The sequence below is a fragment of the Dasypus novemcinctus genome, chromosome 7, assembly GCF_030445035.2.
Source record: "Dasypus novemcinctus isolate mDasNov1 chromosome 7, mDasNov1.1.hap2, whole genome shotgun sequence".
NCBI classification, from domain to species: Eukaryota; Metazoa; Chordata; class Mammalia; order Cingulata; family Dasypodidae; genus Dasypus; species Dasypus novemcinctus.
This window is the reverse complement of record NC_080679.1, coordinates 135507015-135533207: the sequence shown is the minus strand read 5'-3', so window position 1 is coordinate 135533207 and position 26193 is coordinate 135507015. Positions and strand designations below refer to the sequence as shown.

Below are 26193 nucleotides of genomic sequence, written 5' to 3'. Positions count from 1 at the left end.
GGCAGGCCCTGCAGCTCCTGTGCCGTCAACGTCCTCAGCCTTCCGTGATGCGAGGGTGAGTAGACAGATGGTGACGTAGTAATGGAGGGCGTGCAGGTGGGTGTCCACGTGGGTGGGCCACCGGACGTGGGGATTGGTGAGCAGGGTGGGTGTTAGGGGAGAGTGGGTGAGCAGATGAGTGAATTAGAGCGGGTAGGTGAGTAGGTGGATGAGAGAGTAGGCGAGCAGCTGAGGAAAGGAATGGGTGGGTACAAAAATGGGTAAGTGAGCTAGTGAACTGAGAAAACAAATAACAATCTAGGGCGAAGCTTTTGATACCCAGAAGAGGAAACTGTATCCGTTGCTATTCCGCCTTATTTTAGGAGCTCCCCTATTTTTATTTTTCAGTGTTAATAATAACATAATTAAAGTTAGAGTGTGGTAGTTTACCAAGATTATGAGACCGCAGTTCTGAATTCTTGGTTGTAAAAATGTTATTTTGATTACATTTTGAATTATAAGGTCAAAAGAAATAAACTTCTTGCCCATTTTTTCATTAAGTTGGAATGATTTTCAAGTTTCTGCAAATAGAGCAATTGTAAAATTAAAGCATGACACACTTACTGGTGAATAACGTACATATTCCCATTCCAAGAAATACAATGAATGACTTTGAAATAAGTTCTTTAATGTTTACTATATTGCCAGGGATTTCACAAAAATCAAGTCAAACATGATTAAGGAGAACACATTGGGTACTGAGTGGGCAGGTGGGTAGGGCAGGGCGAGCAAGGCGTCGGTGAAATGGAGGGAAAAGAGAGCACGTGACAAGGTCAAAGCTGTGTACTCCATCAGCTGCGGAGCCAGGGGGAACCAGACCCCGCAGGGACCCCGCCGGGGCCCGTCTGGACCACCACCCCTCCCTCTGAATCCCAGCTCCTTCACTTCGCTGCGGGACTCCCTGCCCCCACCCCAGTCCTCTCAAACACAGGTCCACAGGGTCCCTCGGAGGGAGGCAGAAGGCGCTGCCGCCTTAACAAACGGGGCTGCCTCAGCTCTCTGCAGCCAACGGCCGGGGCGGGAGGACAGCAGCCCCCGCGGGCCCGCAGCAGCCGGGGGGGGAGACAGCAGCCCCCGCGGGCCCGCGGCCGGGGCGGGAGGACAGCAGCCCCCGGGAGCCCGCAGCAGCCGGGGCGGGAGGACAGCAGCCCCCGGGAGCCCGCAGCCGGGGGGGGAGACAGCAGCCCCCACGGGCCCGCGGCCGGGGCGGGAGGACAGCAGCCCCCGCGGGCCCGCAGCTGGGGCGGGAGGACAGCAGCCCCCGGGAGCCCGCGGCCGGGGCGGGAGGACAGCAGCCCCCGGGAGCCCGCGGCCGGGGCGGGAGGACAGCAGCCCCCGGGAGCCCGCAGCAGCCAGGGCGGGAGGACAGCAGCCCCCGCGGGCCCGCAGCAGCCGGGCGGGAGGACAGCAGCCCCCGGAGCCCGCGGCCGGGGCGGGAGGACAGCAGCCCCCGGGAGCCCGCAGCAGCCGGGCGGGAGGACAGCAGCCCCCGGAGCCCGCGGCCGGGGCGGGAGGACAGCAGCCCCCGCGGGCCCGCAGCAGCCGGGCGGGAGGACAGCAGCCCCCGGAGCCCGCGGCCGGGGCGGGAGGACAGCAGCCCCCGCGGGCCCGCGGCCAGGGCGGGAGGACAGCAGCCCCCGGGAGCCCGCAGCAGCCGGGGCGGGAGGACAGCAGCCCCCGGGAGCCCGCAGCAGCCGGGCGGGAGGACAGCAGCCCCCGGGAGCCTGCGGCCAGGGCGGGAGGACAGCAGCCCCCGGGAGCCCGCGGCCGGGGCGGGAGGACAGCAGCCCCCGGGAGCCCGCAGCAGCCGGGGCGGGAGGACAGCAGCCCCCGGGAGCCCGCAGCAGCCGGGGCGGGAGGACAGCAGCCCCCGGGAGCCCGCAGCAGCCGGGGCGGGAGGACAGCAGCCCCCGCGGGCCCGCAGCAGCCGGGGCGGGAGGACAGCAGCCCCCGCGGGCCCGAAGCCGGGGCGGGAGGACAGCAGTCCCCGGGAGCCCGCAGCCGGGGCGGGAGGACAGCAGCCCCCGGGAGCCCGCAGCAGCCGGGCGGGAGGACAGCAGCCCCCGGGAGCCCGCAGCCGGGGCGGGAGGACAGCAGCCCCCGCGGGCCCGCAGCAGCCGGGGCGGGAGGACAGCAGCCCCCGCGGGCCCGCAGCTGGGGCGGGAGGACAGCAGCCCCCGGGAGCCCGCAGCAGCCGGGGCGGGAGGACAGCAGCCCCCGGGAGCCCGCGGCCGGGGCGGGAGGACAGCAGCCCCCGGGAGCCCGCAGCCGGGGCGGGAGGACAGCAGTCCCCGCGGGCCCGAAGCCGGGGCGGGAGGACAGCAGCCCCCGGGAGCCCGCAGCCGGGGCGGGAGGACAGCAGCCCCCGGGAGCCCGCAGCAGCTGGGGCGGGAGGACAGCAGCCCCCGCGGGCCCGCGGCCAGGGCGGGAGGACAGCAGCCCCCGGGAGCCCGCAGCAGCCGGGGCGGGAGGACAGCAGCCCCGGGAGCCCGCAGCAGCTGGGGCGGGAGGATAGCAGCCCCCGCGGGCCCGCGGCCGGGGCGGGAGGACAGCAGCCCCCGCGGGCCCGCGGCCGGGGCGGGAGGACAGCAGCCCCCGGGAGCCCGCAGCAGCCGGGGCGGGAGGACAGCAGCCCCCGCGGGCCCGCGGCCGGGGCGGGAGGACAGCAGCCCCCGCGGGCCCGCGGCCGGGGCGGGAGGACAGCAGCCCCCGGGAGCCCGCAGCAGCCGGGGCGGGAGGACAGCAGCCCCCGGAGCCGACGGCCGGGGCGGGAGGACAGCAGCCCCCGGGAGCCCGAAGCCGGGGCGGGAGGACAGCAGCCCCCGCGGGCCCGCAGCAGCCGGGGCGGGAGGACAGCAGCCCCCGCGGGCCCGCAGCAGCCGGGGCGGGAGGACAGCAGCCTCCGGGAGCCCGCAGCCGGGGCGGGAGGACAGCAGCCCCCGCGGGCCCGCAGCAGCCGGGGCGGGAGGACAGCAGCCCCCGCGGGCCCGCAGCTGGGGCGGGAGGACAGCAGCCCCCGCGGGCCCGCAGCCGGGGCGGGAGGACAGCAGCCCCCGCGGGCCCGCAGCAGCCGGGGCGGGAGGACAGCAGCCCCCGGGAGCCCGCAGCAGCCGGGGCGGGAGGACAGCAGCCCCCGCGGGCCCGCAGCAGCCGGGCGGGAGGACAGCAGCCCCCGGAGCCCGCGGCCGGGGCGGGAGGACAGCAGCCCCCGCGGGCCCGCAGCCGGGGCGGGAGGACAGCAGCCCCCGCGGGCCCGCAGCAGCCGGGGCGGGAGGACAGCAGCCCCCGGGAGCCCGCAGCAGCCGGGGCGGGAGGATAGCAGCCCCCGCGGGCCCGCAGCCGGGGCGGGAGGACAGCAGCCCCCGGGAGCCCGCGGCCGGGGCGGGAGGACAGCAGCCCCCGCAGGCCCGCAGCAGCCGGGGCGGGAGGACAGCAGCCCCCGCGGGCCCGCAGCAGCCGGGGCGGGCTGGGCCGCACCTGCTCCTCCTCTTGGCAGGTGCTTGCCCTCGCGGAGGGTCCCTGAGGGCATGCCCGCCAGGCTCCACGCCACGAGGGCGGGCCTGAGGCTCCAGATCAGAGGCAGCCTGTTGAACGGGAGCTTGGAGGAAGGGGATCTTGGAGGAAGGGGAGCTTGGAGGAAGGGGCCTGCCGGAATCTGCAAGTCCCCTGGAGACCGCAACTCTCCTAATCCTGTGCTCTCGCCCTCCTTCTGAGAGCCCTGTGGGAACCTGGCGCTGCAGTACCTTCAGCTTGGGAAAATAAATGATAACCGAAGCAACCAAGAGCATTAAGGAGAATTATGCCATCTTGGTTGGAGTTTTTAATCTCAGCTCCTAACGAGACTGAATTCCCCAGCCAGCATCCTCCTGGGAGGGCATGGCGATTTCCCCAAAGGTGGAACTTTAAGAAAAACACATTTCAAAAGTTAATGAGGGGAGAAGAGGCAAAAAAAACCAAAAACAGACTTTGTTTAAAAAACAGATGGAGAGATGAAGTCTCAACAGACTCACAGCCTTCACAGGCCTGAGGCCTGAGGCCGGCCAGGAGGAGATGCTGGGGCTCACCCCACACGCACAAAATCCTGTTCACGGTCAGCTATCAATTTCCCTGCTTTTACTCACTGCTTGAAATGTTACTTACTTGACTAAAGCACAATTCTGACCATTAACAAACAAGCCTGGTTAACTAACGGGGAGTCACAGCGGCGTGCGGTGGCGTCCCTTCCCGCACAGACAACTCCCGGTGATGAGAGCGTCTGCGGGGGGGGGGGGGCGGTGAGAACGGGGCTGGGGCTGGGAAGGTGATGAGAGCGTCTGCGGGGGGCGGTGAGAACGGGGCTGGGGCTGGGAAGGTGATGTAGCTCAGCTCCTGGGGGCTGCAAGTCTTCCGTGAGGAACGACAGCACTTCCTGCAGGGCAGAAGGAGGGGGGCCCAGTATCCTGAACAGCATGGTGCTACATCATTATCTCATTCGACCTCATTTTAAGAGGCACTGTAGTTTTTTCACCCATATTTACAGTTGAGCACACCAAAGTAAGAGTGATTAATTGGCTCCCCCAAAGTTTCAGAGCTCATAAGTGGCCCAGAGGGGTTAGAGTCACATCTGTCTCCGTCCCTTCACACCTGCCGTCAGCTGCCTGGGCCAAAGCTTTCCGAGCCTCAACATGGTCAATGAAGAAACCTGAGATGCGGGGACACACTTTCCTTTTCCTCAGGGTAGCTGTGTCTCTTCCCAACCATGGGGCCTCCACGGCCAGGTAATAAATCTCAGTCCTAACCTCCGTGACCCCAGCCTTGGCATGGCGGGGCTCTGCAGGCACGGTTTGGAGCACACTTCAAATTATCAGACTCCTCACACGTCAACTCCGTCTGGAGCAGAGCCAAGCCGCAGGCTCCGCCTGCCTGAGCCGTGCCTCCTCGCGAGCAGCGTCTGCTCAGTCACCTCCAGAACTTTTTTCTTCTGCAAGAAACTCACACAGTGTAATAACCATCTGGCCCCTTTATTTCTCGGTGGAGCTGAGTGTGTTCAGCACCGACCTCGCTGGCCTTGCGTTTGGCTGGAAGAAATCCTCTTATTAAATCAGAAACCACAAAGGACCCCTGCCCCTTGCCCTGACCCCAAGACAAGCCGAGGCTGGCTCTGCTCTGACTTCTCCAGACTGTCTGGCATTTAAATGCCAACCTCCATCCAAACTCCCACGAGGCAGGTGGCAGGCTGCGCACAACTTTCTCTACTTCGTTTCTCATAGTAAGCAAGAAAAGAAAAGAAAGGAAAAGGGAAAATGTCAGGAGACATTCAATGCTGGTAGAGAGGGCAGCTGCCGATGAGCTGAGATGCAGGAGCCCCTGGAGAGGTCTGAGCCCCTTCACAGCCACCCCCCCAGCCTGCCACCCATCGCTAGCCTTGGCAGGTCCCATGGTCTCCCAAGGACTGGGCCTGACCTTTGGCGTACCCTGTCTCAAGCTGCAATCCTCAAACCCACCTCAGGAAACTGGGTAGCAGGTCTGCGAAGGGTTGGTTTGGCAAGGCTGGAAGAAAGCCCACTGCCCACCAGACTTAGCACCCGGCCTGGAGAGTTCTCTACTACCCAGAGCCTGGCCCCAGTGGTCAGCCTGCAGCTTCAGAACCTAAGATAAGCGAATGGAGTATTTTCATTCATTCACTCACCCATTCATTCATACATCCATTTAACAAACGTTTATGGAGCACCTCTCCAGGATGGAGCATCTCTCCAGGTAAATTATCTAGGTCCAAGGATTTGCTGCTGAATAAATCAGATGGCATGCTGCTCCTCTGGGGTGGGGCCTCAGGCACTGATTGCACAGGGAAGAGCCACGCTCTCAATACGGGATGGAGACTCCAGGCCAGCTCAGCGGGCAGCACCAGTGAGAATCCTGCTCCTGCACTGCCCGTCCAGTTCCTGGATGCCCAGACATGTCCTGGCCACTGCTGTGCATTCATGGTCTAGTGCAGAGAAGTGTGGTCACAGCTGCAAAGTCCAGGTGAATCAGCAGTTGCTTCTCATGGTGAATCCATCAATTGATATCTAGTTTAGAGATTGATGAGCGGATTCATGGAAGCTGCCTTCTTACCCCATCCCCTTCTCTCTCTTTCTCTCTCTCTCACTATTTTATTGTCTTGATGGCAACTGTCATCATCTGAAATGATCTTTATTTGTCTGGGTATTTATCAGTCAGGGTTCTCCAGTGAAACAGAACCTCTATGTAGCCACACACACACAAACACACACACACACACACAGAGTTATCCCTTCCCCATTATGGTTTCTATATATTGTGGGTTGGCATAAGAAATTAAATGGGAATTTTTTGGCAGTTTTGCCGAAGCTGCAAAGGAGAGGTAAAAGCCAGTGGACAACACAGGAAAAGTTTAGAAACTCAGAAATGCATAAAATACATGTATACTATTACATAATACTTAACCCTAATTTTACAATAAGGTACTATAAATACCCCATAAAAGAACAAGAAAAAATTCAGACATCTTCTCTGGTATGAGGGAGGACAAAAGTTTTTAATGTGTTTTTTCCAGATCACTGGGGTGCCACACCCTAACTCCCCTGGTGTGGAAGGGAGAACTGGACTATATATTTACTATACATTATGCAGATTTACTATAAGGAATTGGTACGTGCACTGTAGGGGCTGGCAAGTCCAAATTCCATAAGTAAACCATAGGATGGGAATTCCAGTAAAGGTGACTTTGGAGTCTTGAGGCAGAAATCCTTCTGCTTCCAGAACTCCCAGTTCTTGCTGTTCAGAATGGAACTGATTGGATGAGATCCACCCACATAATGGAGGGAAATCTCCTTTATTCAAGGTCAACTAATTGAAGAGGCTAATCTATCTACAAAATACACAGTAACAACTAGACCAGCGTTGGACCAAACAACTAGATATCACAACCTAGTCAAATGGGCACATAATATATTAAGCGAGTACTCTTTGGACTTGCTTGGCTGAAGGCTGCCCCATTTCTTTATGTCTTTTGGGCTTTGCTCATCTCTGCTCATAAACATTGACAGACACCAGAGTTTACTCCTCCTAGGGCAATTGGAGTCCCAGGTTTGAAGAGCAAACTTGGCAGTAGAGATGCCCCATTACAAACAGATGGATAAAATGAGGCTTATAACCATTAAGGAATTTGCCTCAATTCACTTAGCTCACTGATCCTGAGCTGGGTCTGCAAACCAGAATTTATTATTTTTTCTACTATATCAGTCTGCCTCTTGGCCTGTTAAACTTGAAGAATTTCTCTCATGTGTTTTTCATTTAGACTGCCTCAAAAAAATTCCCTCTTGTCTTCTTTTCAGCTACTCAAAACTGCTTTCTTATTAGTCTTACTGTGTCTTCTGATGCTTTATCATTGCTCACAGAAGTTACAAATACCTTAGAATGGCTTTTTTTGTTCCTTATGATCTTACTTAACCCATCTTTACTTCCCCAATAGACAATACAGGAAGTAGTGTGAGGCAACTGGCTGTTTGTTCCCATAAACTTTGAGAACATCATAAGTTCCCATCATTGCTATTTCTGGTAATTTGCATTCCCTTTACTTCCTTTATCCCCTAAAATTAAGGAAGCAACTTTGGAATCAAGAAGTGGGTGGATGCTGGAATTATGAGATGCATAGTAGAAAAAAACCTAGTTAACTTTGAGCAGGCTGTTAGTAGAAATATGAATGCTGTTGAAAGAAGTGAAGATTTTAGAAAACTCCTAAATCTCCTTAATGAAAGTCCAAATTTCCTGCTACAATCTTCTGGTAGAAGTAAGGACTTGTAGGATGCTATGGTGAGTGCTCAAAACAAACTAGGGACCACGTCATTGTAAACTAGAGAAAGGAGGGGACAAGACAGGGAATGCAGGTGGTCTTGAAGAGCTGAAAGAAGCTTCTGGATGAAGCCAGCAAAGATTTGGAGACCTCAGCTCTATAGGCACAGGAAACTGACTTCTGCCAACAGCATGAAAATTTGGAAGTGGGTTTTACCCCTTAGCTTCTGGTTAGGAGGTAAGAGCTGCCTGACATCTTGATTTCAGCCTTGTGAGACCCAAATCAGAGGAACCAGCTGAGCCCACCTAGACTTCTGACCTGTAGAACTGTGAGATAGTGTACTTGTATTATTTTAAGCCAATAATTTTGTGGTTATTTGTTATAGCAGCAACAGAAAGCTACTATACTGAGGTTCTTTCATCTCTTTCAGAAAATCCTCCTCAACTACCCTATACATTTTTCAGACACATTCTTTCTATCATCCATTCCTAGACCTCTAATTGGATATGTGCTTTTTTTCTTCTTCTTCTTTACTTTCTTTTAAATGTTACAATCAAAAAATATGAGGTCCCCATATACCTCCTACCCCACCCACGCCACCCCTCCCATATCAACAAACTCTTTCATCATTGTGGCACATCCACTGCACCTGGTGAATACATTCTGGAGAACCACTGCAGTACATGGACGGTGGTCCACATTGTAGTCCACACTCTCCCCCAGTCCACCCAGTGAGCCATGACAGGACACACAATGTCCAGCATCTGTCCCTGCCACACCACCTAGGACAACTCCAAGTACTGAAAATGCCCCACACCATATCTCTTCTTCCCTCTTCCAACCATCATCAGCCACCATGGCCACCCTCTCCACATCACTACTACAATTTCTTCCCTTACTAATCACAATAGTTCCCCAGCAGAACACCAGTAGGTCCACTCTAATCCATCCTCTATTCCTCCATCTTGTGGACCTGGGATGGCTATGTCGAGTGCCCCTCTACATCAAGAGGGGGCTTAGATTCCACATGGCTGATGGATGCAATTCTCCTGCTTGCAGCTGTAGGCACTCTTGGCTCCCTGGTATGGTGGTTGATCCTCTTCATATCCCTGTCAGCTGGCCAGGGTAAGTCCAAGTAAGTAGAGTTCATCTAGCACTCTGAATATTAATGAGAAACAAAAGGATGAAAAATAAACTTTAAAAAATATAAGAGACATAAGGAATATGGTAAATGGTTGCCCACTAATATTCAGAGCACTAGATGAACTCTACTTATCTATCTCCCAGGTCATCAATACCCTGTTCCACTTTGTCCAATCTGTTATTAAGCCCATATACTAAACTATTTTTCTGTCATTTTATTTAATGTTATTTAAACATATTCACATGTACATCATAAAGTATACAGTCAGTGGCACTTGGTATAATCAGAGTTGTACATTCAACACTAAGCTATATTAGCACATTTTCATTGCTCAAAAAAATCAACAAAAAACAATAACAAACACAAAAACCCTAACCCTTCATAGTCTCCTCGCAATCTCTCTGTCCTGTCTGCCATATATAACTGTTAATCTATTTCTGTCTCTATAATTTATTTGTATTTACATTCTTTATAAAGGGAGTCAAACAATATTCAGTTCTTTTTGTCTAGTTTCTTTCTCTTAGCATACTTCCATTTTTTACATTAATGGAAGGTTATTAACATATTACTATAAATCACTGACCATAGTCTGCTTTGGTTCGCTCAAATATCACCCTGATATTAACATCTTGCAACATTAACATACATTTTAATCTTCCTAATTTCCTAGAGTTTTCACTGTGCTATACTACTAAATTCTTATTTCATTTTCCGTATACATCATCTTTAAAAATTATATTTAATTCTTTCAGTACATTCCAATTTTCTGGTGAATTTCTCCATCTTACCTGTTTTCTTGACCATATTATCACATATGGTTGCTTCTCTTTCTTATTGTTTTTACCTTGTTGACGTTTGCTCTTGGCCTCGTTTCTTGTGCCTGGTGAGGTGAACCTGAAAGCCGGACTCTGCATATTGCAACTCGAAGAGGCTTTAGATCCTGCCATCTTCCCTCAGATGTGCTTCAGACTCTCTGCCAGAGTAGGGACAAATCACCTTAATCAGAAGTGAGGCTGGTTTCAGTCTTGCAAGTCCTGGCCTACTTCTGGTTCACCCTCCCTGCTAGGGTGAAATACACCAAGGGTCCTGGCTGATATTCTTCAATTTTTTGGTTATCCTGATTTCCATTACATTCTTCTAACCTTCTTGGGCTCTTCTTCTATAGCTAAGAGTCATTAAATGCCCTCTGTATGAGCTGACTCCTCTGCACGTCCCTTCTCCTGAGCCCTTGGCCTTTATAGCAAATCTATTGTTCCTGCTCTTTGTTTTTTGTTTCTTTTTTTTTTTTTCCACTCTTTTTCTGCCTTCTCTGGTTTTAATTGAGAGTTTTATATCATTGCCTTCTCACTCTTCTTTTAGTACATGCTCTTCAATTTTTCCATTAGGTCCCTTAACATATTAACCATACTTATTTTTAACTCCTGTTCTGATTATTCCAAATTCTCTGCCATATATGAAGCTGGCTTTGATGTTTGGTCTGTCTCTTAAGACTGCATTTTTTTTGCTTTTTAATATGCCCTGCAATTTTTTTTATTGAACACTAGACATGATGTAACAAGTAAAAGAAACTGAGGTGTATTAGTCTGCCAAAGGGGTGTCGATACAAAGTACCAGAAATCTATTGACTTTTTAAAAGGGAGGTTATTTGGGGTGAAAGCTTACAGTTCCAAGGCCATAAGAAGTCTGATTCAAGACACCATAAGAGATACTTTCTTACCCAAGTCAGTTGCCAGGTGTTGAGGCAGGTGGCCACCATTCTCTGGGCTATGCCTTCCCCTTTCTGTCACATGGCAGTGTAAAAAATGACAGAGCTCCTTTTTTCTGTGTGTCTGTCTGTCCCTGTGTGTCCATTTATATCAGAGTCAGCAAGAAGGCAGGAACTCAGACTGAGTCATGCCTTACCGATGTAGTGGAATCAAAACCCTAAAGGGATCTTTGGAGTAATCTAATCAAAGGCCCCAAAGCTGAATTTCATGCAATCAAAAAGTATTGCACCCAGGGGATTAGATTAGTTTACAAATATAATCTTTCTCTTTTTGATTCATAAAATAATCTCAAAATGTCACATGATATAAATAGACTTTTTAGTATGAGGTTTTATGTTTACCTGATTAGAATTAAGCTGTGTTTACTGTTTGCTGTAAGTGTTAGAGGTTAAAATTTCCTCTGGTGTCCTTGGTTTCTATCTGCCCTGTTGTCTTTGGGTTTCCTTGAAAACTCCTTCTTAAATAAGGTTTGAGTCTTGCAGTTTTTCCGTCTGTAATCACCTGTTTTTATCCAGGAGGTTATTTAGGAGGTGGTAACATTTGGGGGACAGAGATGAGGCTTATATCCTATAACTATGTCTCAAACATTTTGTGAGCCAAAGCAAGTGCTTCTAAGCTATTTCCCCCACTTAGGTGAGACAGGAGGGCTAGAAGAGGCTGGATTCGGGTATTTCCCTTTTTCCACTTGAAAGGCTGTAGGGATTTGACATTCAATATTTCCCTTTGCCAAAGTCTGTTAAGTTCTGGTAGGATAATTACCCATGATGGAAGGTCTTTGTGAAGGAGAACAGAATGCTCTAGGTGTATTTGAAAATGACTGATTTCACCCTTCTCCTGTTCAGAGTCCAAGGAGATTTTCCTCCGACATTCCTGGTGAAGATCTAGTGGGAATACTGGAGGAAAAGCACATAAAAGTGTGGGGAACCCCTGAAAATTAGGCCTCTTGTGCAGTTTACCTCTCAGTTCAGCCATCTCAGTCACCAGCAATTGATCAATTTCCCTTTAAGTATGTATAGCAAATGCTGACCCCAGCAGTGGTTTCTGCTCCAGGTAGACTTTTGTTTTCTATGTCTGCCTGCCTCTCCTGTTTTGGGAGCAGCAGTTTGTCCTGTGACTTCAATTATCTGAAAGGTCTAAGAAGAATTGTTGATTTTCAATTTGTTCATCCATTTTTTCTTGTAACAATGAGAGTGAGAACTTCCAAACTCTTCATGTTGGTTTGGGCCCTTTGGGCAAGCTTCCAAACGATCTGCATATATCCCTTGGGTTCTGCTTAAGTTTTCCCTTGTCTTCTCATCCTTTTACCCAGTGCTGCTCAAAAATACCCATAAAGTCCAGGGTGTCAGATTTACCTTAAAGAACTTCCCTTCTTTTTAGAATTTTGACCCCTCAAACCCAGGTTCCTATGGACCCATCAATTCTTGGATAGTAGGTAACCTTTTTTTCCACCTTGTAAGTGGAAAAAGGGGAGAAGCAATTATATAATGTTTTGCGGGGGGACAATGTCTCAAAATAACACTTATCACTTTTGTTCAAAATTCATTGACTAGAATTTGGTTAGATCATCACATGTTACATATTTTCTTATCCACTCAGAGAGGCTGTGTCTTTTGATTGGGCAGTTTAATCCACTAACATTCAATGTTATTACTGTTGAGGGAGTTCTTACTTCACTCATTTTGACCTTTAGGTTTTATCTGTCATATTTTATTTTCACCACTATTTTTACACTTTTAGTTAACTTAGTCGATTAATGATATCTCATAATTTGTAACAAATGTTTCACAACAATGTAGTATGTTGGTGGAGGAGTGTTGTATGGGAATTCCACACATGTGCATGATTGTTCTGTAAGTTCACAACTACTTCTCTAATAAATAATACACATATATATAAGTTTAGACCATGTGATTACAGAGGTTTTCATGTGTACCTAAAACTCATTCCTCTTCTTTCTGGACATAGAAATAGACCACATTATTCAGCCTTCCTTATAGTTGGAGTGATCTTGTAACCAAATGTACTGTCCCTTCTGCCCTTTAATGGGTGACGATGGAACCACAGGCACCCAACCCGCTCGTCCATGCAGGCTGTGAACACCTGCAATTTCCAGAGAGGCTGAGGAAACACAGCTCCCCTGCTGTCCTGTTGGGGTGCATGGGTAGAGCTACAGGTGTCTGAGTATCCAGACGATGTGGGCTGAAAGTGCCTGCAGTTGTCCAGAGAGGCTGTCCAGAGAGGCACCCCCCCTTCCTATACTATGTGGGGGGGAGGAGGGTGGAATTCAAGGCACTCAACAAGCCCATCTGTGCAGGCCAAAAGCACTTACAGTGACTCAGAGAAGGCAAGGAAACACGGCTCTCCTCCTGTCGTACTGGGTGGTGAGGATGGAGCCCCAGGTGTCTAACTATCCAGTCTGTACCAGCAAAAGTGCCTGCAGTTGCCTAGAGAGGCTGGTGCAGTTTCAGCAGCTTCCGCCTCACCAGAGGCGGGGCTGGGGCCTAGGCTAGGGCGGCAGTCTGATCCATGTGAAAATAAGCCAATCCTGTGGTCACTGTGATTTTCAATCAGCCCCGCTTTCCTTCAAGCCAGGGCAGAGTTAAGATTGTGGCCACTCGCCTCCTTCCAACTTGTACAGGTTCAAACTCTAGCTGTTCTTAGGATTATACTTTAGCTAGCCGAATTTACTTACCAGTAGCTGAAGTCGGTGCTCAACCATCTCTTCCACCCCTGTTTTTGGAAAATGGAGCTTCCAACCGCAGCCATGGAACAGCTCCCCAGGCAGCTTGCACCGCTACTGGAGTATGGACACTGGCCTCTGGGAAGGGCCCTACTCACAAATCTTCACTACAGATAGGCAGTCTCTTCCTTCCATTCTTTCAAAGATTTTGCAGGATGCTCTTCTGGTCTCTTGGGCCCCCCAAATAGGTTCTTGATACAGCTCTGGGTAATTACTAACTGCCTTGTAGCATGAGGTGACTCTTGGCGGTCCTTACTCTGCTGCCATCTTGCCCCTCCCCCAGCACAGTGTAAATTTAATAAGCATTTGGTGAATTTAACAACATTGGAGATATAGAAGATGAACCAGATTATCTCAGAAGGCCTCTTCATGCCTAATGATTCCTGTACAATTCCTGAAAATGGTCTAAGAATTGCCTGCAGGATGCTGATACCAAAAAGAAAAAAGCATAAGAAGACAAAGATATTCTATTTACTTATTTTTAGACAATAAATGCTGCATTCAAGATATCATTGCATTGTCTTGTCTTAAGTGCCAAGATAGTTCTCATGACTTAGAATTTACAGTGGACTTCCTTAAAAATACCATTCCTGCACAAGTTAATTCAGTGAGTGCTCTGCCTATTCAGCTTCAGTGAGCTGGAACAAATGTTCACTGGTTATTGGATAACTTAAAAGTTTTATCTAGCATAAAACTAAAATTCCTTTGTGTTCAAGGAGAGCATGAGCTTATTTCAATTTTTCATGATTGCATAATCATGGTTTAAGCCTTTACTCTGTACATTTACCACCTCAGGACTTTTAATAGGCGTTTGGGGTATGCAAGAAAAGCAAGAACAAGGTACTTTCTCTGAAGGAGTTTGTATCTAGCTGATTAAACTTACGCAAAGAAAATGATGATGAAGTATCATAGCTGGAAAACATCAACATTTGGATCTGAATACAAGAAGCATGCAACAAAAGCTACTAGTGAATTATTTTGTTATTATTTTATTTTGATGGATAAGTAGAGGTCAATTTTGATTTTAATTTTCAGAGAAGGTGTAAAATTCTTTGGAGATATTCCATATATGTAGAATGAAGTCCAGATGCCTTACTTACATATTTAAACATATTCATAGTCTGCTCCCCCTGCATTCATTTACTCTTTTTCAACACCTCACCCATCATTCCCACTGTACTTGTCAACTTCCTGTTTCTCAAACTCTCATCCCTCTCTTTCTTGTGTATACGGTTCTGTCTGATTGGCATGTCCTTCCCCTTCATGTTCACCTGGAAAATTTTCTTGTCTCATGTTTTAGTTTGCTAAAGATGCTGGAAGCAATGTACCAGAAATGTGTTGGCTTTTATAAAAGGAATTTATTAGGTTACAAGCTTAGTTCTGAGGCTGTGAAAATGTCCAAATCAAGGCATCATCAGAGATGCTGTCTCACAGAGGGTTGGCTGCTGGTGACCCCGGACTCCTCTCTCAGAGAGCAAGGCACAGGAGGCACATGGAGGCATCTGCTTCTCTTCCAGGCCTCACTGCTTCTGCTTCTGCCTGCTCCATCCGGCTTCCTTTCTCCTGGATTCCTCTCTGAGCTCCTGGTTTCCTTCTTTCTATCTCTTCAGCTGTTTCTGTCTATTCTTTCAGTCCTCTGTTTATAAAGGACTCCAGCAAGAGGACCAAGACACACCCTGGGTCACTCCTTGCTAAATTAATGCAATCAAAGGCTCCTAACTGAACCCAACCCAATCAAATTGTCCCATACCCATAGAATGGATTAGCTACAAAAAGCATATTTTCCTGAGTTGACAAAAATCTTCACACTGTCACATCCCTTATGGTTTGTCTCTAGGGCCACCTCCCATGTATGTGTTTTTTGACATTTTCCAGTCTTGGCTGATACTTCCACTCATTTATTCTTCCATTCACAAGCACTCTGCTCCTGACATTGCCTTTGACTTAGTATCAAATTATCTAGTTTCTCATTGACTTTTTGTCCTGCTGAGAGACCAACCAAAGAAAATAATAATATAAATGCAGATTATGATAAGTACTGAACTGGAAGAAAGTTAAAGTGCTGAAACAGAGACCCAAAAATAAAGACCTTATGATAGGAAAGGAGATCAGGAAAGGCCTTTTCCAGGAGGAAGACTTTATGCTGAGATCTAAGGATGAGACAAAGCTGACCTTGCTAAAAGTAAGAGGAAAAACATCCCATCAAAGGAGATAGTCTGTGCAAAGGCCTTAATGGAGGCATGAGTTAAGTACACTGGATGACCTGAAAACAAGGGTTTTAGTTTGCTACAGGGTTGCTAAGGCAAAATACCAGAACTATGTAAGCTTTTATAACAGGAATTTATTTGGAATAAAATCTTACAATTCCAAGGCTGTGGAAATGTCCAAATCGAGGCATCATCAGAGATGCTGTCTTACCAAAGGTCAGCTGCTGGATGTTGGACTCCTGCCATGTGGCAGGGCAGAAATAGCAGGTCTACCACAGGTCTCTCTCTGCTTCTCCTCCAGGCTCATCTTCCCTTTCAGCTTCCAGCTGCTTTAAGGGCCTCTTGGGGACCTTGTTGCTTCAGCTGCTCTGTGGATTCCATCCTCCAGCCTCTCTCTCTACCTCTGAGGGTTTCTCTGTCTCTGCAGCTATAGGTGATCCTGGAATCTTCTCTCACATAGCAGGATAAAATGGCAGCTGTCTTTCTGTGTGTCTCTGCTTTCAGTTCTCCACTTATATAAGACTATAGCAAGAGGACCAAGACCCAACCTGGGTCAAGCCTCACCGATATAATCCAACCAAAGGTCCTAAAGTGATCTAATCAAAAGTGGTCTAATCAAAAATCTCTTAACTGAATCTAATGCATTTAAAGGACCCCACATGCATAGGAATGAATTAGTTCCAAGAAAATGATCTTTTCTGGGATTCACAAAAGCTTCAATCTGTCCCAACAAGTAAGGCTGGTGCTGATGAACAAGAAAGAGAGAGCTGAGATGAAGCTTGAGATACAGAGAGGACCAAAATCAGGCTAGGTGTTAGAGGCCCTGGCATGGAGGCTTGATATTATTCTAGACAAATGATGGTCTGATTTATATTTAACAAACTCTTACCTGCTACTATACAGAGAATGATTATTGAGAATCAGTAATTAGGATGATCATATAATTTATCATCCAAATCAGTACACTTTTGAGTTTGAAAAATGGCACCATTAATAATTATGGTTGGACAACGGGTACACACCAGGACATATTGCAACCCTAACAATAATGGATACAAGACAAAGCTAGTTGGTAGTCACTGCCTTCTGGAAGAAGGTTGATGGTCTTGGAAAGAAGCAGGTGGATTCATTGCATGTTTTGACTGGAGAATAAACGGGATTTTTCCCCACATGCATAAAGGAGATAGATTGAATCAAGTAAGATCTCTAGTTATTTTGTTTGAGAAACTGCATGCATATGATTTCCTGAGTTGGGGAGACCAGTTATGGGGAATACCTCTTTGGGTCGAGACAAGGAACAAGTAAATGTAAATCTTCCATAGTAACCCTCTAAGCCTGAGCAATCACTGAGCTCTTTGACCAAAATCACAGGGGCTATTGTATATGTCTAGGCTGAACCTCAGAGTGGAAGAATGGACAAGAGATATAAGTCTGGGGCATTGTCAACAAGAAGATAGATTTAAAATTATGTTAGTGGGTAGGTTCACATAGAGAGAACATGAAGAACAAGAAGAATGCAGTAGGTCGGTATTAGACCCAGAGAAGCAGAAATATAGAGGTTGGATAGGGAAGGAAGAGTCCCCAGTGAGGTTGAGAAGAAGAATTTGGGATGAAAGACAAGCCAGAAGCCTGGCAAAATGGAGGCAAAATGTTTCATGAAAGAGGGAATCATTAACTGTGTTAAAAGTTGCTGAGTAGAGGTAAGGGGAAATGAGAACAGAAGCATCTATTGAATTTGCTAACTTATAAGTCATTTATGGCCTTGGGAACATCAGTTTCTTGATATGGAGGCAGAAGAAACCAGGTTGGAAAATGATAGAGCAAAATGCAAGTTTAAATGTGGAGACTGCTGGTTAAAAATATATTTCAAGACATTTGGCCATAAAGAGTAAAGGAAGAATGAGGAATGGGGTTGATAGCTGAATGGAAATGTGACTTGGGAAAAAAATTGTTTTTCGTTAAGTTGGAAATTCATAGAACACGTATTTTTTGCCCCTTCTGATGGGTGCTCTCCTTTTAAGTATCCATAGCAGTCTATTTACCTTCCTGTCTTCTCTGCTTTCATTTAAAGACAATTTATCCCAGAACCCCAAGGTTCTAACAGAGTCCTCCTGTGAATTTGTTGAATGTTTAAGAGCTCCTTGTGGGCCAGATCCTGGTGACCAAGGGTTGAAAACTTCAGAGTGGGTTGAGGGGACATTGGCAGAAGAGATGGGACATACCCATGATTACGCAGAGAGTTAGGGGCATGGGCTCCTGTCCGATCAGTTCTAAGTGTCCCAGGGCTGTGATAGCACAGTGCCATGGACTGGTGGCTTAAAACAACAGGAATTTATCATCTCACAGTTCTGGAGGATGGAAGTCCAATCCAACAACAAGGTGTCCCTCTGCAGTCTGTAAGGTTCTGGCAATTTGCTGACAATCCGTGCATTCTTCAGCTTGTGGCATAGCTCAATCTCTGCCTTCATCTTCTCCCTCCATCTTTCTGCATCCAAATTTCCTTTCTTTATAAGGACACAGGTCACATAGGATTAAGGCTCACCCTTATCCAGTTTAGTCTCACCTTAACTAACCACTTCTTCAAAGATCCTATTTCCAAATAAGATCGAATTTGCAAGACCTGGGTTAGGATTTGAACATGACTTTTAGGAGGACACAGTTCAATCCATAACAAAAGGGGTTCACGTGATGCTCAGTCTTGGCTCTCAGAGGTAGCTCATATTTGGTCAGTTTTCACAGAAGATCTTAAGATGCTAGCACATGTGTTGGTTACCTTCAAAGGCCACCCTTCTTACCTTCTTATTGATAGAACCCCAATTGTGTTTGGTGCAGGAGTAAACCAGATACAGGACAGTAAGTCATGGCAATCTTCCACACTTTTGCAAGATAGTTTCACTCCCACCCTCCCTTGCAATTAGGAGAAACCATATGATTATGCGCTGGACAATGAGGTTTAAGAGGAAATCTATTGTGAGGCTTTGGGAAAAGTTTTTATTTCTTGATAAAGGAAGAATCCTTTTTTTTTTTAAATTTTTTTATTTTTTATTGACTTTGTAATAATATTACATTAAAAATATATATGTGAGGTCCCATTCAACCCCCCCCACCCCCCCTCTCTCCCCCCCCCCCAACAACACTCGTTCCCATCATCATGACACATCCATTGGATTTGGTAAGTACATCTTTGGGCACCTCTGCACCTCATATACATTGGTTCACATCATGGCCCATACTCTCCTCTATTCCATCAAGTGGGCCCTGTGAGGATTTACAATGTCCGGTGATTACCTCTGAAGCACCATCCAGGGCAGCTCCATGTCCCGAAGACGCCTCCACCTCTCATCTCTTCCTGCCTTTCCCCATACCCATCGTCCACCATGTCCACTTTTCCCAATCCAATGCCACCTCTTCTATGTGGACATTGGATTGGTTGTGTCCATTGCACCTCTATGTCAAGAGGAGGGTCAGATTCCACCTGGATGCTGGATGCAATCCTCCCATTTTCAGTTGTAATCACTCTAGGCTCCATGGTGTGGTGGTTGTCCTTCTTCAACTCCATCTTAGCTGAGTGTGGTAAGTCCAATAGATCAGATTGTAGGTGCTGGAGTCTGTTGAGGCTCAGGACCTGGCTATCACATTGTCAGTCCAGAGATTCAAATCCCCTAAATATATCTTAAACCCCAACATTAACTGCACCTCCAGCACATTAGCATGAAAGTCTTATGAAGGGAGATCCCATCTGAGTCCAGATTCATCACACATAAACACCATTTCCAAAGAGGGGCCATCTGCCCTGGTAGTTAACCCCATCGGCCATGACCATAACTCCCATGGGTCTCTTTAGCCCTCAAAGGAACCAATATCTGGGGGTTGTATCTGCTTTATCTGTCTCTCTGACTCTGCTCAGTTGTGCATGAGGGCAAACCTTCTGCCAGCCTCCAGACTCTTTTTTAGAAACTCGTAGCCATATAAACTCATTTCTCCTTTCCATTTCCCCCTTACTTTAGGTCAAACAGCATTTTAAAGTCATGGTATTTTATGTAGACATGGATATTCTGCTGATCCGCATTGAACCTTCCGTATAAGGTCATTTTCCAGTTGCATCATCAGTTGGTAGTTGATAGTGGTCCCTCGTTGCCAGGGAGGCTCATCCCCGGGTGTCATGTCCCGCGCTGGGGGGAAGGCATTGCATTTACATGCTGAGTTTGGCTTCGAGACTGGCCACATTTGAGTAACATGAAGGCTGACAGAAGGAAATTCCCAGGCACAAAGTTGCTCTAGGCCTTGTTCTTATTTTGGGTTTATCAGCTCACAAGCATAGTCATTAGCATCTGGGGCTCACTGTTGAACCCTCACTCCCTCCCGGTCCCCACCACTGTACCTGGGAGACTGTCGCTGCTCCCCTAGGGACCACGACAGAGCACCACTGGCCAGGAACCCAGTACCCCCCCTACTGTGGTTTTTAATTGTTGCCACTATGAGTATATCCAAACATTACCATGCACCCTGGACATATGTTCTGTACAGCTCCCTGTCAGTCATATATCACCTGTCATTGGTATCCCATACCAGTATCCCTCCATTGCCATTGTTGAAACACTCTGTGATCCAGAACTCCCCGAAATTTGAAGCCCAATATAATGTCATGGTCCCTTACTAGGGAATGGCATATAGCGATGAGTTTAAAGGATAGATAAAGAACTTGGATAAAGTTAGATAAAGAACTTAGATAAAGAATGTTGACTTGAAAAAATTCCACATCCTATTTTTTTCTTCTTCTTTTTCCCCCCCCCCCTAATTATTCAGCTTTTCTTCATAGGAGTCCTAGACCACAGCAATGTATATATATAATATACAGCACTCCCACACATCCACCAGAAAACCTTTTCCCTTCCACAGTGATACTCTTACGCCCTATTCATATCATATTTACTTAAAGTGATGTACAGAGTCTGAGACATTAGCTTTCTAACAAGGTGACATCTGTGCTTACATTATGGTGCATACTTTAGGATACACAGTTCTTTACATTTTTAGTTATCCTATGTTTTACATTATGGTTTACATTATCAGTCTGTCATCTCCTATATGTTATGGTGTAATATTACATGTTTTATATCCATCTTTGTGTACTCTCAAGAAACTCCTCTCTTACCCCCCATTTACTTTGGTTCCACACATTTAACGTCCATTTTCCCTTCCACCTTGGTGCCCTCAGTGATAGCCAACCTCCGTTTCCTGAGGAGCCACTTCCAGAGATAGATGGAATAGTGTTCAGGGCCTAACTTGCTCAACTGCCCCAATGCCCTGGGAGCCACCCTTTCTCTCGAGGGATACAGTTCCCTCTATTGGATGGCATTAGTCCTCCCCAGGATGTGGGTCCACCCCCACTCTCACTACTTGGGTTTCTACCCCATGGTGTCACCCACTCTGGCAGAATGAGCATTTAGACATTCCCCAGGAGCCCGTCCTGCATCAGACCCTCCCCTCCGAGCATTCTAAACAGGTAACCCTCTTTATTATATTTTGATATGATTTTCTCGGCATTTTACTCTCCACCAACACCTGACCCTCTCCTGGTTCGTATGCTACCCCTCCCTCCCCCCACTTTTGGGCAACGTTACCCATCCGTCCCTCCCCAGCCACCCTCAAACCCGCAAAGCCCCAAGCAAAGGCAACCCCTTGCCCCCCTGTTATCTCTTCTTTGTGTTCATACTTACCACCATCTCGTCTTAAATTCCACCCCTGCAGACATCAGCTCATATCCTTCCTCCACCCTCCGATTTCCTGCAAGCCTATCGTTCAGTCTCTTGCTATCTAGGGCAGCTTGTTTATTTCATATCATTGAGGTCATGTAGTATTTGTCCTTCAATGTCTGGGTTGCTTCACTCAACATAAGGTTCTCAAGATTCATCCATGTTATCACATGTGTTTGTAGTGTGTTTGTTCTTACAGCCGAGTAGTATTCCATTGTGTGTATATACCACATTTTATTGATCCACTCGTCTGTTGATGGGCATTTGGGTTGATTCCAACTTTTGGCAATAGTGAACAATGCTGCTATGAACATTGGTGTACATATATTGGTTTGTGTTCTTGTTTTCAGTTCTGCTGGGTATATTCCCAGCAGTGGTATTGCTGGGTCATATGGCAAATCTATGGCTAGTTTTTTGAGAAACCGCCATACTGTTCTCCAGAATGGTTGGATCCTTCTGCATTCCCACCAGCAGTGGATGAGTGTTCCCCTTCCTTCACATCCTCTCCAGCACTTGTATTCTTCTGTTTTTTTCATAGCTGCCAATCTTATGGGTGTAAGATGGTATCTCATTGTGGTTTTGATTTGCATTTCCCTGATAGCTAGAGATTTGGAACATTTTTTCATGTGCTTTCTTGCCATTTGTATTTCTTCTTCGGAGAAGTGTCTGTTTAAGTCTTTTTCCCATTTTTTAAATGGGTTGTTTATCTTTTTATTTTCAAGATATAGGAGTTCTTTATATATGCAAGTTATAAGTTTCTTATCAGATATATGATTGCCAAATATTTTCTCCCACTGTGTGGGCTCCCTTTTTACTTTCTTGACAAACTCCTTTGAGGTGCAGAAGGCTTTAATTTTGAGGAAGTCCCATTTATCTATTAGTTCTTTTGCTGCTCGTGCTTTTGGTGAGATATTCATAAATCCATTACCTATTACAAGGTCCTGTAGATGTTTCCCTACACTGCTTTCTAAGGTTTTTATGGTCTTGGCTCTTATATTTAGGTCTTTGATCCATCTTGAGTTAATCTTTGTATAAGGTGTGAGATGGTAATCCTCTTTCATTCTTCTACATATGGCTATCCAGTTCTCCAGACACCATTTGTTGAATAGGCCACTCTCTCCCAGTTGAGAGGGTTTGGTGGCTTTATCGAATATTATGTGGTTGTATATGTGAGGTTCTATATCAGAGCTTTCAATTCGATTCCATTGGTCTATATGTCTCTCCTTATGCCAATACCATGCTGTTTTCACCACCGTAGCTTTATAGTATGTTTTGAAGTCAGGTAGTGTGATTCCTCCAATTTCGTTTTTCTTTTTCAGTATGTCTTTGGCTATTCGGAGTCTCTTTCCTTTCCAAATAAATTTCATAGTTAGTTTTTCTAGTTCCTTAAAGAAGGCTGCATTGATTTTTATTGGGATTGCATTGAATGTGTAGATCAATTTTGGTAGGATAGACATCTTAATAATGTTCAGTCTTCCTATCCATGAACAAGGAATAGTCTTCCATTTATTTAGGTCTTCTTTGATTTCCTTGAACAATCTTGTATAGTTCTCAGTGTATAAGTTCTTTACCTCTTTAGTTAAATTTATTCCTAAGTATTTGATTTTTTTATTTACTATTGTGAATGGTATTTGTTTCTTGATTTCCTCCTGATCTTGCTCATTATTGGTGTACAGAAATGCTACTGATTTTTGCGCATTGATCTTATAACCTGCGACTTTACTAAACTCATTTATGAGTTCTAGAATCTTCGTTGTAGATCTCTCAGGGTTTTCTATGTATAGGATCATGTCATCTGCAAATAATGAAATTTTGACTTCTTCCTTTCCAATTTGAATGCCTTTTATTTCTGGTTCTTGCCTCAGTGCTCGAGCAAGTACTTCTAAGACAATGTTAAATAGGAGCGGAGACAGTGGGCATCCTTGTCTTGTTCCTGAGTTTAGAGGGAAGGAGTCTAGGATTTCTCCATTGTAAACAATATTGGCTTTAGGTTTTTCATATATACTCTTTATCATGTTCAAAAAATTTCCTTGTATTCCAATCATTTGGAGTGTTTTTATCAAGAAAGGGTGCTGTATTTTGTCAAATGCTTTTTCTGCATCAATAGATATAATCATGTGATTTTTTTCCTTCAATCTGTTTATATGGTGTATTACATTGATTGATTTTCTTATGTTGAACCATCCTTGCATACCTGGGATGAATCCCACTTGGTCATGGTGTATAATTCATTTAATGTGTTGTTGAATACGATTAGCAAGTATTTTGTTAAGTATTTTTGCGTCTAGGTTCATTAGAGAAATTGGTCTGTAATTTTCCTTTCTTGTGATGTCTTTGTTTGGCTTTGGTACTAGGGTAATGTTGGCATCATAGAAGGAGTTGGGTAATGTTCTTTCTGTTTCGATGGTTTGGAATAGTTTCAGCAGGATTGGTCTCAGTTCTTTCCGGAATGTTTTGTAGAATTCACCTGTGAAGCCATCTGGCCCTGGGCTCTTCTTAGTTGGGAGATTTTTAATAACTGATTCTATCTCTCTGCTTGTGATTGGTTTGTTAAGATCATCAATTTCTTCTTTTGTCAATATGGGCTGTTTATGTGTTTCTAGGAATTTGTCCATTTCCTCTAGATTGTCATTTTTGTTGGAATATAGTTTTTCAAAATATCCTCTTATGATAGTCTTTATTTCTGTGGGGTCAGTGGTGATATCGCCTTTCTCATTTCTTATTTTGTGTATTTGCATCTTCTCTCTTTTTTTCTTTGTTAGTGTTGCTAAAGGTTTGTCAATTTTGTTGATCTTCTCAAAAAACCAGCTCTTGGTCTTGTTTATCTGTTCAAGTGCTTTCTTATTTTCTATTTCGTTTAGTTCTGCTCTTATCTTTGTTATTTCCTTCCTTCTTCTTCCTGTTGGGTTACTTTGTTATTGTTTTTCTAATTCCTTCAAATGTGCAGTTAGTTCTTCAATTTTTGCTCTTTCTTCTTTTTTGATATATGAGTTTATGGCTATAAACTTCCCTCTCAGTACTGCTTTTGCTGCATCCCATAAATTTTGGTATGTTGTGTTATCATTATCATTTGTTTCAAGGTAGTCATTGATTTCTTTTGAGATTTCCTCTTTGACCCACTGTTTTTCTAAGAGTGTGTTGTTTAATTTCCAAATCGTGGTGTGAAATCTGGGCTTCTTTCCCTTGCAAATCTCCAGCTTGACTCCATTGTGGTCAGAGATAATGTTTTGTATGATTTCAATCTTTCTGAATTCGTTCAGCCTTTCTTTGTGGCCTAGCATATGATCTATCTTGGAGAATGATCCATGTGCGCTTGAGAAAAATGTATATCCTGTTGTGTTTGGGTGTAGCGATCTATATATGTCTATTAGATCGAGCTCCTCTAATATACTATTCAGATGTTTTGTTTCTTTGGTGATTCTCTTTTGAGATGTTCTGTCCAGAGTTGATAGTGGTGTATTAAAATCCCCCACTATAATTGTAGATGTATCTATTCTTTCACTTAGTTTTTCCAGCGTTTGCCTGACGTATTTAGAGGCACCCTTGTTAGGGGCATAGATATTTATGATTGTTCGATCTTCTTGACAGATTTTCCCTTGGACTAAAATGTAGTATCCTTCTTTGTCTCTCACAATTGTTTCACATTTAAAGTCTATTTTGTCTGATATTAATATAGCTACTCCTGCCTTTTTTTGGTTATTGTTAGCTTGTATGATTGTTTTCCAGCCTTTCACTTTCAATCTCCATGCGTCTCTGGGTCTAAGATGTGTCTCTTGTAGACAGCATATGGATGGGTCATATTTCCTTATCCAATGTCCCAGTCTGAATCTTTTGATAGGTGAGTTTAATCCATTGACATTCAGTGTTATTACTATCAAGGAATTATTTGTGTTAGCCATACTTTGATTGGATTTGTGTTTGTCATATTTTGTTTGTATATTTTTTTTTTGTCTTTTTTGTTGTTGTTGTTGGTCTTATACTCTCCTCCAACTTTGCCTTTCCTGTTTTTTCCTTTCTTCCTGCAGCACTCCCTTTAGAATTTCTTGAAGGGGAGGTTTCTTGTTGGTATACTCTTTCAGTTTCTGTTTGTCTGCAAATATTTTGAACTCTCCATCATATTTGAATGCTAGTTTAGCTGGATAAAGTATTCTTGGTTGGAAATTTCTTTCCCTTAGTACCTTGACTATATCATACCACTGTTTTCTTGCCTCCATGGTTTCAGAAGAGAAATCAGCACTTAATCTAATTGAGCTTCCCTTGTATGTGATGGTTTTCTTTTCTCTTGCTGCTTTTAGGATTTTCTCTTTGTCTTGAGCATTGGATAATTTGACAAGTATATGTCTTGGGGTGGGCCTTTTGGGGTTTATGACTTGTGGAGTGCGCTGTGCTTCTTGGATATGTACATCTGTCTCTTTCAGTAGATTTGGGAAGTTTTCAGCCATTATTTCCTGCAACACTCTTTCTGACCCCTTTCCCTTCTCTTCACCTTCTGGAATGCCTATAATACGTATGTTTGAGCGTTTTGCATTGTCATTCAGGTCCCTAAATCCTAATTGGATTTTTTCTATCTTCTTATTGACCCCTTCTACTATCTGTTTGATTTCTGATGTACTGTCTTCCACATCACTAATTCTCTGCTCTGTCTCTTCTAGTCTGCTGATATTTGCTGCAAGTGTATTTTTGATTTCTTGAACTGTGGTGTTCATTCCCATCATATCTGTTATGTTTTTGCGTATGTCTGCAATTTCC

At 46.1% G+C, this 26193-nt stretch overlaps 1 protein-coding gene across 1 annotated transcript in view; it reads right to left on the bottom strand.

Moving 5' to 3' along the window:
• Positions 1-1030: 1030 nt before the first annotated feature.
• Positions 1031-26193, bottom strand: part of LOC139439270 (collagen alpha-1(I) chain-like) — a 123000-nt gene continuing 97837 nt past the window's right edge. Inside the window, exons 3-4 of the mRNA XM_071215996.1 lie at positions 4663-4849; positions 1031-3782 (exon numbers count right to left, since the gene is read on the bottom strand). Coding sequence (XP_071072097.1) covers positions 1031-3782; positions 4663-4849 — 2939 coding nt within the window. The remainder of the gene's footprint in view (positions 3783-4662; positions 4850-26193) is intronic.